At 39.5% G+C, this 16,558-nt stretch overlaps 1 protein-coding gene across 1 annotated transcript; it reads left to right on the top strand.

The window, feature by feature from the left end:
* The first annotated feature begins 1,958 nt into the window (after positions 1-1,958).
* On the top strand, positions 1,959-14,635 carry cunh10orf90 (chromosome unknown C10orf90 homolog). The gene is made up of 5 exons (XM_072437250.1): positions 1,959-2,124; positions 10,174-10,354; positions 11,885-11,948; positions 12,420-12,519; positions 14,389-14,635. Exons 1-5 carry the CDS (start codon positions 2,047-2,049, stop codon positions 14,416-14,418), a joined length of 453 nt encoding a protein of 150 aa, XP_072293351.1. The 5' UTR covers positions 1,959-2,046; the 3' UTR covers positions 14,419-14,635.
* The last annotated feature ends 1,923 nt before the right edge of the window (positions 14,636-16,558 follow it).

Here is a 16,558-nt window from a genome sequence, read left to right as displayed (position 1 = left end):
GTACATAAATATATATATACATACTTATTTCCTGAAAGTCATGTTAGATAAGATTCTCAACATGCAAAAAGGGAGGTGTCTCATTTGTCACAGCCTATTTTGATTTATAGCGTGTATCAGCAATGGACCTCACATCGCTAACTGTATGTTTGAAATGTGTTTTGTCCAGAGCAATCGGAGGAGAAAGATAAAAAGGAAGAACAAATGCTTCTCACCCTTTCAGACTGCTAATATATTTCAGCGGACGTCAGGCAAAATCTAAACATAAGATTGTACTTGCATGATGTTCACTCACTTTAGTCTCCTGGTGCCAAAAAAAAGACAAAGAAAAAAAATCAAGGTTATAAGAAAGCTGCTGGAGAAAATAATAATTGTCCACAGAAGGGAATCTGATTTGAATGATGGGGTCGAGACTGTTTTGGGAAACAAGACAAGACGACTATGGATGTCAGTATAGCATAATATAGTGTTTTTAGTTCAAACTAACAAGGGTGGTAATGTTTAAAACAAAAGTAGAAATACTGTATCTCATATGGCATAGATTATTATGCAGATTATTATCTCAGTTTTGTTAGTATCACATACAAAAATCTACTTACATAAAAGTATCATCCTTTAGAGTGAAGCAAATGTTTTTGCACAGATTTTTGCTAGCTACCATATTAAATAATGGAATGTGGTGATCTTGATAAAGATCAGTGTTTCCAGATTTTTTATATATGTTTTGTTTGCTAAAAGTCAGGATTTAAATTTAGGAAAACATTTAGGAACGATGTCACATTGACTGTGTAAAAAAATAAGCTCTCAAACCATTATGAAATTACTTTTTACTTTTCAGTGATTTTCAATAATGTAGTGGGGTATAAAGTACCGATACCTGCTCTTAGATCTGGTGAATTAAAAAAGTTCCAATGTATTCAAGTATAGATACTTAAAAATGAAGTGCAATACATTTACTTTTGTACGTTGCTACTTTCCTCCACTGCTTTTATGGTTAGTTATTGTTAACTATTTAAAAGCCATGCTATTATTGCTTGTCTACTGGGATATTTGGGACACACATTCATACACCAGCGTACATGGAGACTGGAGGAAAGTGACTTGCCTAAGGACACAAACAAAGTATACCCAACAGCCACTGCTTTCACACTACCACAAAATCATGGAAAATTAGGACCGTTTGTTTGCATTGACATTAACTAATATTTCCAATAATGAAAAGTCAAAAGTCCTCAAAATGGTGCTTAGAAAAGGAAACTGAAATAAACTAAAATATTTTGTAATATATCAGAATAATATTCCATGTACTTCTTATATTTAGATATTTAAATGTTCCTGTAAGAATGCATAAACTCAACACAAGCAACTCATTCCCTATTCCGTACTTTGTGTTTACATATTAAGTCATTTTCTTTTCTAAAACACTATTTACCTTCACTAAACCAATTTACCTTTTAGTGTTATATAACTCATTGTATTCAAATTCATCCCAACCTTCTAAATAGACCTTGGGGTTGTGCCATTTAATTGTATGCCTCCAGGCCAGTCGTGTCAAACTAGTGTGTTTCTCTACTTACATACCACGTAGCGACTACCGGCATTCAGCCTCATGTATACAACTGCAGAAGGGATAAGACTGCGGTGCTGGACGGATGCATTGTCATCTTCTACATTATTCATCTCTTCTTATTCTACGTGCATGAGTATACCTTAGCGGTGTGTGTATGTGTGGCAGGGTCAGTACAAGGTCTGTTCATTTTCCTGGCTTCTCCAGGTCATAAAAGCTGGGATGGTGTGCGGGAACGAAAATTGTGCCATAAGTCAGTCTGGAATGGGAGACAGAGTATAGGGCTATTTCATTAGGTCTGTACCTGTCCTCTAACATAGTAAAAACATGAAACCCACTCATTACTCATGTTTTTTATCTGTTTTTTCTCTATATGTGTCTCCCAAGTGTATGCTGGACCATGGGACAAACAAAGTGGTGAGAAGAAGCTGGCGGAGGAAGACTGTAGCATCAAGCCTAATAGAGATGCATCTTTGAAAATGCACAAGACCTGCTATTATCATTCCCGGCTGAAGGAGGACACTGTGGATGCAGCGACCAAGAGTCTCAGCCTCCAAGTAGGAGTTATATGCTTTTTATGAGATTAGTTCATAAATAATTGCCTGTTGAATGAATATATACAACAGAGGAAATAGAGAGAGGGAGAGAAAAGCACAATGAAAGCAGCGAGAGAGGGAGAGAAAGGCACAATGAAAGCAGCTAACAGGAAATTAAATTATCTGAACACAAAATATTCACTCTTTTTTTATTGCCGTTTTTCAAAACTTAAGTCAAAAACCAATCAGCATTAGGCAGTCTACTTAACTTAAGCATTAAGCACTACGCATGGTTTAAGTCACAATTATCTTAAACTATGACACACATTAAAAAAAATCATTAATACATTATATACAACTCAAAAGTGATACATCATATAAATCCTATCAACTTACTTTATGTAATTTTAGAGAAAGTATAAAGCAGCCAAAGCCCCTTCGCTTCTCTAGCTATTATCTACTGGTGATGAGCAATACCAGACATTTTTGTTTCAGTTCGATACCAGGCTATGGCAAATATTGAAATATCTATTCGATACCGGTATTATATAATATAACGAATGTATTGATATTATATATGAATCAATACTTTTTCATACCTCAATATATTGATATTTGGTATCGATCCAAGAGTATATTATTTATAGTTTTCAATTTCCTGTACGATCAGAATAAGTGGCAAGGACTGTGTCCTTTTTAATCCTGTAAACCTGTTCACCCATGCATGTGTCTCATGTATGTTCATTAACATGCACTGTTTCCATTAAATGAGTAATTCATAATTAAAAAGTAATTAAGACATTGCATGCATGGCTATGCTATGTACCCACTTTCCCCTAGGGATCCCCATTTGCTTATGCAACCATCCAAAAATAATCCAGCCCTGGCTCCACTGATGCCAGAAGAATCATAAAAAACAAGGGCTTCCTCAAGGTTCCAGCCAGTGTTTATAACCAGACACCCAGAGCTAGCACACGACGACCAAACACTCACAAGAGAAAGTATTTCAGACACTGTTCCTGCTGCTTTCTTCTTACTGCAACTAAGGGAATGTTTTAAAGTCAGAGGCAGAGATTAAACTGCTATAATGCTTCTGCTGCTCAGACATGCAGCATATTGTACATCTGCAACTCTTATTTACATTTTTTTATTGGTCACTTTCCAAATATCCTGAATTTGAGTTACAGCTAAGGCTATTTATTGTGCTTTAATGGCCATACCTGCTTTCCAATGCCCAATCCCTTCAGCTCTTGGAAGCTCAGCAGGTCCAGGTTAGCATTGAATGGGAGACTGCTGGAAAACAAAGTGCCACAGTGGGGCGCTAGAAGGCAAGGCAAGGCAAGTTTATTTGTAGAGCACATTTCATACACAAGGCAATTCAGAGTGCTTCACAGCAGGAAAAATGCATTCAAATCACAAAGAAATTACAGAAACAGAAATACAATAAAATTAACTAAATTAAAAATTATCAATCCAACTGATTTTCTAAACTAATAAAATCACAAACAAAAGAGAAGAGTGCAAAGAAAAAATCCTTTCAGTCATATGCGCAGCTAAACAAAACTGTTTTTAGCTTAGATTTGAACATTGTCAGAGTAGAAGCCTGTCTCACATCTTCAAGAAGACTGTTCCAGATTTTAGCTGCATAAAACTGAAACGCAGATTCCCCATGTTTTGTCCTGACTCTGGGCACCAGCAAGAGGCCGGTCCCTGAGGTCCTCAGAGTCCGAGATGGTTCATATGGCACTAACATATCCAAGATGTACTTTGGTGCTAGGCCATGGAGAGACTTGTACACAAGCAGAGCTGCTTTAAAGTCTCTTCTCTGAGCCACAGGGAGCCAGTGCAGAGACCTGAGAACAGGACTAATGTGATCATACTTCCTGGTTCTGGTCAGGACCCGAGCAGCAGCGTTCTGGATGTACTGCAGCTGTTTTACAGCTCGTTTGGAGAGGCCAGTGAGCAGGTCATTACAGTAGTCTAATCTACTGGAGACAAACGCATGGATAAGTCTCTCTAAATCTGGTTTTGACACTATATTTTTGATTTTGGCAATGTTTTTTAGATGGTAAAAAGCTGCTGATGTTATTGATTTGACGTGGCTATTAAAGTTCAAGTCTGAGTCCATTATTACCCCCAGATTTCTAATTTGGTTTGTAGGTTTTAGAGCGAGACTCTGGAGGTGACCGCTAACACTTTCTCTTTGTTTCTGTGGGCAAAAAACGATTATTTCAGTCTTGTCTGAGTTCAGCTGGAGAAAGTTGTTTTGCATCCACAAACTGATCTGTTGGATGCAGTGACAGAGTGAATCTACTGGTCCATAGTCACCTGCCGATAGTGAAACATAGATCTGAGTGTCGTCTGCATAATTGTGATAGGACACATTTTCACTGCGTATCAACTGACCTAACGGCAGCATGTAGAGGTTGAACAGAAGGGGACCCAGGACTGACCCTTGGGGCACTCCACAGGTCAGGGTCATGTGGTCTGAGACACAGCTACCAATTTCAACAAAGTACTTCCTGTCTTCCAGATAGGACCTTAACCAGTTTAGGGCAGTGCCAGTGATGCCCACCCAGTCCTCTAGTCTCTGTAAGAGAATCCCATGATCGACAGTGTCAAAAGCAGCACTCAGATCTAACAGAATTAAGACTGAGGCTTTGCCCGTGTCAGTGTTCAGGCGGATGTCATTTGTCACCTTGACAAGAGCAGTCTCAGTGCTGTGATGAGGTCTAAAACCTGACTGAAAAACATCAAATGAGTTGTTTATTAAGAGGAAATCTGTGAGCTGTTGGTAAACAACCTTTTCAAGGACTTTGCCCAAAAATGGCAGATTAGAGATGGGCCGGTAATGACTCAGTACTGCGGCATCAAGACTGCTCTTCTTTAGGAGAGGCTTTATGACCGCAGTTTTCAAAGACATTGGGAATGTTCCAGATTGAAGCGACATGTTAACTATGTGAGTGAATGGTGCTAACAAACTGTTCAGCACAGACTTTAGAAATCTGGTGGGTGACACATCAAGGCAGCATGTAGATGAACTCAGACTGGTGATGATCTCATGGACAGTTTTGTCAGTTACTGGTGCAAAGTGAGTTAGCTCTAAGTGTCTTGGTGGTTTTAGGGTAATTTTTTGCATTGTCGGATTTATAGCATTTTTAATGCCCTGAACTTTGTCATTAAAGAATAATGCAAACTCATTACACTTGGATGTGGAAATGAGTTCTAACGGCAGCTGAGCTGGAGGGTTTGTTAATCTGTTTACTGTGGCAAACAGGACACGCGAGTTGTTACTGCAGCTTCCAATTATTTCAGAAAAATATCTTTCCCTAGTTCTACATAAGATTAGGTTGTACATGTTCAGCTTTTCTTTGTAAATCTCTTTTTGAACCTGGAGCTTTGACTTGCGCCATTTCCGTTCGGCCCTGCGGCACTCCCTTTTCTGTGCCCTGACCGAATCATCATTTCTCCACGGCGCCTTCTGCTTATTTTTAACCATTTTAGCCTTTATAGGGGCGATGGTGTCCAGAACATTCAAAACACTAGATGTAACAGAGTTCAACAAATCATTTACATTAGAACATGAGACATTTTCAAAGTTTATCATTTCCATAAACAGTGCACCTGTGCCGTCACTTATGTGTCTCCTCTGAACAACTGCAGGACCAACCGGAGGTTGGGGAGAAACAGACAGGTCAAAGAAGACACAGAAATGATCAGACAGAGCAACATCGATCACATTAACATTTGAAATATTTACCCCCTTTGTAATTATGAGATCTAGAGTGTGTCCTTTGCTGTGGGTGGGGCCTCTCACATGCTGAGTAAGACTGAAGGTTTCAAGGACAGCATCAAGCTCTTTAGCGTTTCTGTCACAAATATTATCAACATGCACGTTGAAATCACCTGTAATGACCAAACCATCAAAGTCTGTGCATATGACTGAAAGCATCTCAGTAAAATCATCAATAAAACTTTGGCAGTGCTGGGGAGGCTTGTATAAAACAATGAAGAGAATGGATGGAGACCGTTTTAGCTCCATTTTAAAGGATACATACTCAAATGATGAAAACACCCCAAAAGACAACCTGCGGGTAATTATTTCATCTCTAAAGACAGCACAGACTCCACCCCCTTTTTTGTTTTCTCGTGTTTCAGATTCAAACTTAAAGTTGGGTGGAGCAGATTCTATCAGAACTACATTTCCTGTGTTTTTGTCAAGCCATGTTTCAGTTAAAAACATAAAATCAAGATTATAAGAAGAAATAAAATGATTAATTAAGAGAGATTTGTTACATAAGGATCTGACATTTAGCACAGCAAGTTTCAGACTAGTTTCAGTGGGACTGGGCTTTATCTTTTCACAGGGAATATGAATCACATTTCTCAGATTGGGCCTGACTCGCATTTTGTTTTTCCCTCTGTGTGATGATGTTACTACAGAAATAGCACTAGGGGGGGCTCTTTTTACATAGGGCCCCGGGTTGGTTTGATTTTTAATGTGACAATAAGTCCCGGCAACGCTGAGACCCAGTGCATCCTAGCTATGGGAGATACCAGGTAAAAGGCGAGGTTGGATGGGTGGTGGGGCTTTTGTAGCCAAGGAGAGTTTGGGACCAGGTGAGAGGCGAGGGGGGATGGGTGGTGGGGCTTTTGTTGGTGTAGTCGGCATAGCCCTTGCTATATTGGGCGTGAGTGGAGCCATCTTAATGCCTGATTTGATCAGACTTTCAAAATGGCTGGGAAGGCCCATGGGTGAGAGTGGAGATGAGAAGGAGAATGATGAATCTTTAGTGGGAGTAGATGTTGCAGGGGGAACCCAGGGCTGGTGTGAAGGCAGGGGCGATGACAGGGATGTTGTTGGGCTTGTCACAGATGGGTCCAAGGCCTTTGAAGATTGTTCCTTTGCTGGAGGCGGTGGAGGTGAATGTGGAGCAGCTGGAGCTGAATCCTTTGCTGGTGGTGGTGGAGCAGCTGCTGATGAATCCTTTGGTGGAGGCTGAGGTTGTGGTGCTTTTGATGTTGAAACATTGGCTCGGTCTCTGGCTGAGGGAGCAGGAATTCTTCTCTCATTCCTCTCTTCTCTAACTATCTGCTCAGGACCCTGTCCAGGCCCAGTCCAATGCCTCAGAGCGTGGAGCAGGTTCTCTGTCAGCACCCTCACTCCACCTCTGCATAGGTGGGGGCCATTTCTCTTAAACAGGTCCTCTCGTTTCCAGAATAGATAGAAGTTCTCAATGTAGTGTAGTCCTCTCGGGGAACACTCTTTGGACAGCCATGTGTTCAGCTGAAGAAGCCGGCTAAACTTGTTTATCCTCCTGTCGATGTTTGGAAGAGGTCCACTTATGAAAGTTTTGATTTCCATTTTATCAAGCACGTCGAATAACTTCAAGAAGTCTTTTTTCAAAACTTCAGTCTGTTCCCGCCGCATGTCCACTGCACCCACGTGCACAATCAGCTGTTTAGCTCCTCCATGCTTAGCCATAATATTTGGAAGGAGTGACGTTATCTCAAAAACAGTGGCGCTTGGAAAAGAATGTGTGTTTATCTTTTCATGCGTCGCGTGACTTATCGCGCCGTCCCCAACTAAAACAATCTTGACCTTGGCTCCTGGCACAGATCCTCCTCGCTGTATTTTGGCCACGTCATCTTTCCTTTTTTCATTTAATTCCATCTCTGAAAGTGGTAAAAATCTGTTGGTGAGCTGTATTTTAGGTGACTTCACGTTATCTTTGTATCGTTTAGGCTTTGCTCCAAGTTTGTTCCAAGACACAGCCTGGTCTTTCTGGTTTTTAGACAGTTTTGGAAACGACACAGAGTCACTGCGGTTTAGGTTGAAAGTAGCAGTTTTTCTTGTAAAAAGTGCGCTCTTCTTACCGTCGGTTGACACAGGAATGGTATCGTGAAGAACTTTTTCAGATTCCAAAACAAATATCCGTGTTTTCAGCTCATTAATTTCTTGTTGATATTTCCGACAGCGTTCACAGTCTTTCTCACTTCTTCTCCCGGACATGTCGCTGGCGTCAGATATGTCGTTAAAACTGGAAAAATGTTCTTAAAATCCTTGGTTTACTTGAAAAAGTCTAAAGCAAAAATGTTTGGAAGACAAAAACTGATTAAAAAGCAAAATAAATAAGGAAAGCAGCGATAGCAAGCGGAGCGAGCAAAAAAGCGTGTGCACTCTTCGGAAGCAGGTTACGAAGAAATGTCATTGTGCCCTTAGGCAAGACACTTCAGCCTTGTGTGATCAGGTGTGAGTGGAATGGCTGGTGTTGTTCGGAGTGGCCGATGGTGCAGATTGGCAGCCTCGCTTCAGTCAGTCTGCCCCAGGGCAGCTGTGACTACAATAGTAGCTTACTACCATCACATGAGGAATTAATAATACAATGTTAAGAGTCTTTGAGTGTCTAAAAAAGCTCTATAAGTAGTGTGCATTATTGCAGAAAAACATCAGTTCCCAGACTCGATCTGCAGATTGAGAATGACTCTTGGATGAGAGTCAAAACATCTTAGTATTTTTCTAAAAATACTGTCCAGATGATACAACAGAATCTTTCTACAATGGAACACTCCTGGACGAATGAGGGATTACACCGACTAGTGTGCATCATTATTCTGATACAATATTGTAAGGACTACAATTCTTTCTCCATGAAACTTTATACAGTCAATATTTCATGTTTTACAAAATGATCTGCTCATTTATTGTTCCCCTTGGTGACTATAACTATAAACCAATGCTTCTCCAAAGAAATATTGCCAGCTGCACATCTTTGGTAATTACAAAGTATCTTTTATTAGAAGGGAAGCTCATGAAAAATGTAGAGTGTCAATAAAAACGCAATCAAAGTCAAATTTATATTTTGCATATACATCAATGAGGAACACATTATGATGAAGCAGAAGTTTAATAATAATAATTTATGTTATGCTTTTATAACTCATCCCTATGTTTGCTGTCTGTTTCTGTCAACAATGAACCTTCTAACTGGAATAATTATAATAGCTTACATTTGTAGTGCACTTCACATGCTTGACAAAGCCTCTATCTCAAAGTACAGCCATGTAAATATCCACAATTGGTGATGGTAAGTTCAGAATCAGAATTACTTTTATGCATCCACAAGTGGAAATTGTTTTACACCTGTAGCCAAAGCCCTCTGGTTGTTACCCTGACAAAAGCTGTACATCTGCATCACCACCCACACACACAGCTCATTCTTATATAGATATGTGAGAGAGGTGTCCTGCCCAAAGAGAAAAAACAACATGCACTTGTCAAAGCTGAGATTAAAGCGTCCTCTCCAGGTTCATGGACACACTCTGAGCCACTGAAACCCCATTTTTGCCTCTCAAACAAACAGCTGTGACGACATGGGGTGATACTGCAATATTGGAACACCCTTATCAAGGTCAAAATAATTGCGAGTAACAATTATATTAAAGGTGGTATGGACGATTTTTCGGCGATTTGAGAACGCAGGCGGAAGTGCGCCGTGCGGACTGATACAACACACACGTGCGTTTGTTTATTAGCGCAACGGAGCGCATCGCATCGCTCGTCTCGTCCACTCTCGTGTCCACTTCTGCGTCAGCTCAAACTGTCTTTCTTTTAATACTACTTTGTCATAGGTTAAAACTACAATGATCTTGAAGAGAACATCGTAGATAAGTAGCTTTTTATGTTGGCGATGATCACAATTATACAAAATGTTTCAGACAATTATTATTTTTTTATTGCGGTTAGCGATATTATTGTTTATAGTCCCATTTATATAAAATAATTATTTCTGTTGCATCACTCAGTCAAATCAACTGCATGCCACAACCCTTCACTGCAGCAGTAAAACCACCAGCGTCCACATCCTCTCCAGCATCCTCTTACTACCACCAAGGGATCGAAATGTTTCTAGTCAATCAACTATTCATTGCACATCACTTATTTGTCACCGTCTGTTGTGTCAGTCTTTTCTACTTGAAAAGCTTTGACAACAAATCCTGCAAAACATGATTGTGCTAACCTTTCAGGCACTTACTGTATTTATATTCTTGTGCGGTTGTGTTCTTCAGGATGCTTTGGAGCTGTTCCGGCCAGACTTCATCAGCCGTTCTCAGTGCAGGTTGAAGAAGCTGGTGCATAGGGCCAGGGCAAGGAGAGCCCATGGTGACTCTGGCCCAGGCCCGGTGCATGGCCTCGGGGAAGATCGAGGCAGACACAGGAGGAACTGCACCACACCGGATCCACTTAGCGGTGAGAGCTGCAATACCTCCTGAAAGACACAGAAACACCAAGAGTTTGTTTTGACACTTTACAGAATAATAACTAACATTACTGGTACACTGATTAGCTTTAACAAATGATCTAGTCAGAGGTTACCTTAATATTGCAGTTTTTAGTCGAGTCCGCCAAACCGTTGGTCACTGAGGTCATTCTTATTCAGAGTGTATATATTATTTAAAATACATTTATTCAAAAAAATTAATGTAACTTTAGACTTGAGAGTGTATTTGATAAGCTGTGACATTTTTATTTTTATTGATACATACAATTATGGATATTAGTCTAGAGGCAATAAGATGTATTCATTAATTATCAAAGACAAGCCTGCCAAAATATATTTTACTTACTTGAGACGAACCAAAATCTTACCAAACCAGACATTCCAGTCATCTATAATTCATTGAAATAAAAATAGAATAAGTGGCAGAGAGGTCTGTCATGGTTCCACATCTACATTCAATTCAACCCTCCTGACATCCACAGCTGCTCCAGAGAAGCCCATCCTCCTCCTCCTCTGTCAGTGTGGCAGCGATCCAACTTTGCTCTCTGCTGGCCACTATCAGCATTACACATCTGAGCTCTTCTTACAGCTTTATGTCTGCAAATGCAGGTCCAGAGCCTCTGCTTCAACTGTTTTCTACCTAATTAATCTTTATCAAGGCAAAGACAATTGGTTTTCTGGAGTTAAACAAGGTCAGCAGCAGGAGGAATCTTTCCCAGAACGCATAAAACCCAAAGCTAAAATGCATTTCAGATGAAGAAATAAAATAATCCTAAACTATTGGTCTTTTATTGAGTCATTACGTTTATAATTTATAGGCAGTTTTATTTATTTGAAATCATAAAGAATCTGTATTTAGGCTAATGGGATTTGTAATCATTCAGATGGTAAATTTTGCCTTCCCCGGGGAAAAACATGTTAAGAAATAAATTGTATAAATTTACATTTCTTTTATAAACTGCCAAATGTCCAATATGATGATTAAAATGCTGCATTACTTTTACTGATCACTGTACCTGCACTGAAATGCCTTTCAAAATACTAATTCCAGAGCCCTAATTGCTTTATATAGTGTCACAAATCTTACTATCACCAGATTGTGCATAATTTATTTTGCTTAACTAGTAATACGACTTTTTTGCAGACATGGAAAGCACTTTGGCACAGTAATTGCTCTTGTAAAGGTCTATGCTAATGAGGACTGACTGATTTTACATGTACTTACAATATTATCTGTTGTTTTGGACTGCCACTGCTTTTTAAAGCCATAATAGTGAACAGGTAATTAGAAAGAATACGCTTTATTATTGACAGTAACTGCACACAGCTTTAAACTGATGCTGACTGCAGACATGTACGCTTATTGCCCTGTACTGTATGCGTCGCTACCTGTAAAGAAGACATCCCTCCCTGTCCCTTTGTATTGGCGATGCCTTGCGTAATTTACATGTTAATGCTGATTTCTTATTCTTGTGTGCGTATCCGTGTGTGTTTCTTAGATAACCTTTTCAAGCCGAGAGAACGGACTATATCGGGCAGAGAGATGCAGCTGAGGTCCAGACGGTGAGTTTCAAACCTGTCAGTCTCCCCCTCCTCTTTCTTTCTTCTCACATACAATCCTTTCCATCAAATGTGTTTGTTATTTTTCCTCCAGAATTCTAGATATCTAAGACACAAAAGGCAATGACTTGACAGGCATTATAAGCCACGCTGTGACCACCTTATCTACTCTTTCCCCACCTTGGTCTTATCTGGCAAAGCACTGTTGATCAGATGATTCCAGCGCGTGGTTATTTTTTTTCAAACTCGACGTTATCCGACTGCGAGGATCTCGAAACAAATTGGCAGGAGTTGCAGGACTGAAAGGGGGGAGTGTGTGAGACCTGTTTATCAGTGCATCCAGGTTTTGCGGTCGAACTAGAACTAGATAATTCGCTGTCGTCTGCGATGTGCCAGCCCTGCTGTTGGCACAGGCTCACTCGCTTCAGTGCCGTAGTCTCACTCTATTGTTTTATATTGCCTCTTTATGCACAGGATTTACAACAACCTCCCAGAAGTGACCAAGAGGAGGGAGGAGGAAAAAAGACGAGCTGTATCACAAACTAACAGATTGAGAGCAGAAGTTTTTAAAAAGGTACGGGGAAATTATGACTTCAAAAAGTTGAATTATTGCCAGAAGGGAGCAGTTCTCTCTGGTTTCATACATAAAAATAGGGATGTAACTATTTCCAAATCTTACAATATGTTATCACATCGACCGCTAAAAATAACCTCTGAAAATGCCCTGAGAAGCTGTGACTGAAATCCTAACGTTGCTGTCTAATTGTTAACGCTTAATGGCTGCACATAAACAGAGATTGCCTGGTCTCTGAAGTGCTCTGGTTTGTGCTGCTGAAACACCTGCAATTCAAATTTAATTCACACTTTTTCAAAAAAATCTTAAAAAGTGAATTCATCTGTGTATTACAGATGTCGCATTTATCTCAAAATGAAATAGTAAACTATGGCCAGATTAGGTTCTAGAATGTGATGTCATAATCTCAACAATCTTGTAACTCTACAGCACATTCACTGTTTTTGAAAGAAATCTCCAATGTAGAAGTCCAAAAATTTTGAACCTTTTGGCTCCACCAACCAGCAATGGTAATCTTATTTCTTAAAAGTCCTTTTAACTGACAACAATCACATCTTTGGAGCTGAAACATTTTACAATTTTCTGAGTTTATTTGCTATCTTTTATTAATATTATTATTATCATTATTATTATTTTTAAATCACCTTTTTATGAGAGAAAATGTTGAACTTAGAGATAAGAACCATAAACCAGGTCAAGAAAATCTGTCAGTTAAACACCATAGAATTCTGGCCTTCCCTCCAGCTCAATTTCAGACAATAGTGATGTTATGTTGTGAATGAGAAAATTAATAATAATTCAATACCAAAATAATAGTTCTTTAGTTAAAATGTAAATATTATAAGAGAAACGTGAATTCCATGTCATCAGTCACTGTGGGGCCTTGGTTTAAAAACTTCCACTAGAGGTCACTGTTCAACAGCAGTAGAGTGCTCCCATATATTACCGGTAGATAAAGAACTTTGACAGGAGTTTTTATAAGCATTATAAAAAGCATGTAACTGTAATTACAGCAAGCGGGGAAGGGACAATTGAAGCCCTTTACAGTTGCTTCTTTGATGTGTTTGATGTCATACGTGCGCTCAGTCAGTCAGTCTACACAGTCAAATGCATGAGAAATGCCATTGTTAATATTCATAAGCAATTCCACCACGTGTCCTTTAAGGGAGAAGAAGCATATGCTAAATAGAAGCTCTGTTGAGGACATGCTGTTTTAGACACTATCTATCTCGGTTTCCCCAAAGGTGAATCTTTTCATTATGACCTAAACACAACAATGAATTCATTGACAGCTCGGTGCTTTATGAAAAATGTGAAGAGGTGCCTCCAATTTTTTGGGGATAATTGTGCAATCACTGAACCTTATGATTACGTGGCTGTATAATATGTCAGTTTTGTTTGTGCTGGATGTTATTTATGACGTATAATCTATTGAATAAGGCTGTGTTGCAGTGTGGCGTATCACCTATAGCCCTGTCAACAGTGGTATATAAGAAAATATTGAATTTCTTGGGGAAATGGAGCAGTTATATTACAGTTATGAAGGCGGCCCGACCTCAGCACCTCTCAGATAAAGCTATTAGCGACGCTCAAACCTTGCAGAGAGAAAGGCAGTGCTGCTACTTCCTGGTAAACTTTTTTTTACGTTTTGCAGTTTGTACGTTTTTGTTTGCTGGTGAGATTTTTATGATTGTGTAAATATGAGGTGATTACATACAATGATTCGGTCACCTTAGGGGCGAGGTTGATGGAAGTGGAAGTCAATTTAGCAGTAGTTGAGCGGTGATGACGCACAGTAGTTCTTTGGAGGCGCAGGCATTGATGACACATGGAAAAACAATGTGCTTATGCTTTTTTTTTCTTTTGCAGAAACTTCTGGATCAAGTTCTGCAAAGATAAACACAGAAGGACAGAAGGACAGCCATCATTTGCAGATCATAATCTAAATTGAACTCTGAAATTCAATTTATGTTGTTAATTGCCTCGCTAATGCTTTGGAGATAATGACATTTACCTTGCAGACATTACTAATAAACTTTTGTAAATAGGCTCAGTGCTGTAGAAAGATATTCAGGTTTCAGTTTTCTGACAAATGTTAAGATCTAATTGGCTCATAATAAGTTAGTTAATAAAACGTTATGAAATCCGAGAGACTTTTAGTTTGTGTAATAATATAATGTAATAAAGAATAAAGTCTAATGAATAAAGTCTAAAGAAGGGGGCAGTAAATGCACCTTTGCAGTTGGCTGCCAACTGCCATTAAAAGCAATGCAACAACAACAACAAACAACAACCAAAAGCAAAAGTTAATTTAATTTGATAAAGTGCAAAATGAGATCTATTAGTTCTGGGGTTCATGCTCCATTGAAATAGAATGTACACAAATAGATGAAGTGATACCAAAAATCCTCAAAATATTATATCACAAATATCTTTAAAACTCAGAGCGGACTGCTAATATTCTTAGAAAAGTGCTCCTTTGGCCTTAAAAAGGATATCATGATTGTGAAGGGATACTAAACGTGCTTACTCTGAGCTCTTTGGTTGTGTCATTGTATGTTTATAATGTAAAGGGGTGGGACGCCTGCAGGCCTCTGGAACCTCCCATCCGGAAATGTGAAATTCCAACCTAATCGAACTCAGGAGACACATCTCTGAGTGAAAGGGTCCTTTGTCACCCAGCTCTAAACCAGAGATGACACTGTAATAACAGAGGAGGTTGTGGACCACTTTTACAGACTGCAAGAGTGCAAGACATTAGTTTGACATTTAAGTCTTCAGGGGGGAGAAAGGCAAAGGAGAAGTATTTTCCAAGCCTCGATTCATTTAATGGTTACTTGTGTCAATCTTAAAACATTTACTTGGAACGCTTGGTGTAGCAAAGACTGGATATACCAATTTTCAATGTTTATAACTAATAGACCAACAACAAACACATATTGTGCAAACATTTCTTCATAGACCAACCCACTTACTGTAAGAACAACATACTGTATCATAGGCCTATAAGACGTGTATTCAATGTGTTTCCTCAGAACAGGAAGTTGCGTTCTGTTCCTTTAAATAAGTGACTTTCGCGGATGATTGATTATTGCCTATAGCAAGGTGTGTCATCTAAAATCTACATGTATCACATTTGCTGACTTGCTGCGCCGCTGTTCCTATCAAGGCCCTTCATCAGAGTAATTCCCATGGGAGGTTTGCTATGCTGCCATGTGGGCTGGTTCCAGAGGCTGAGCAGGGACTGACAGCGAGACGTATACACGAAGAAGGGCTGCTGTCAGTCTTGCAGCCATCATGTGTCTCCTTGTCACATTGATATCTGCGCAGAACGTGGACTGTATGCGCGCCGAGGGTCCGGGCACGGCCTCACGTGGCCTTGACTGATTCGGATGCTTGGGGGGGAAAACCGATACGTCTGGCGCGGAAAAAGGACTTACAAAAGACCAACCAGCAGCGCTTACCGTGGCCAATTGTGAGCATTTGAGCTGAGCCGCTGATTAAAATCATCGGTCATTTGACTGGCAACCATGGCATGTGAGTCTAGTGACTGCAGCTCAGGAAAAACATCCAGTGAGGTTCATCTGTTCGTACAAATGATCTATTATAAAAGAGAATTGCACAGAGTTGTTTCTCCACCTATTTTAAAAGCGATGCCTGCAAGAAAAAATGAATTATTAATGATGTCTTCAGTGAGAAAAGAACAGCATGCTGAGAGTTTATATTTATTAATCTTCTACTCAGAAAGAAGATCCAAACTCACCTCAGACAAATGCTTCTGGTTTCAAATGTAAGGGTTTGGGGAGTGTGACTCAATAAATAGAAAATATCCAGACTCAAACTAAGACACTTCTGATTTATTGTATTGTCCTTTTATTTAGCAAATGTTGGTTATTTTATTTTATTTTTATAAACAAAGCAAGCATTCAGTATTCTTGCTTGAAAACAATAAATAATAGAGAAATGAGAAATGACCTGGTGCTACAGTGCTACACTATTTTTCACAGTTTGTCTAGCTTTAGTTCAGTGGACCGACTAT

The sequence above is a fragment of the Eucyclogobius newberryi genome, unplaced genomic scaffold, assembly GCF_026437365.1.
Source record: "Eucyclogobius newberryi isolate DKJ021-1_F unplaced genomic scaffold, fEucNew1.0.hap1 SCAF_8, whole genome shotgun sequence".
NCBI classification, from domain to species: domain Eukaryota; kingdom Metazoa; phylum Chordata; class Actinopteri; order Gobiiformes; family Gobiidae; genus Eucyclogobius; species Eucyclogobius newberryi.
The sequence above is the reverse complement of the archived record's forward strand: the minus strand, read 5'-3'. Positions and strand labels throughout refer to the sequence as shown.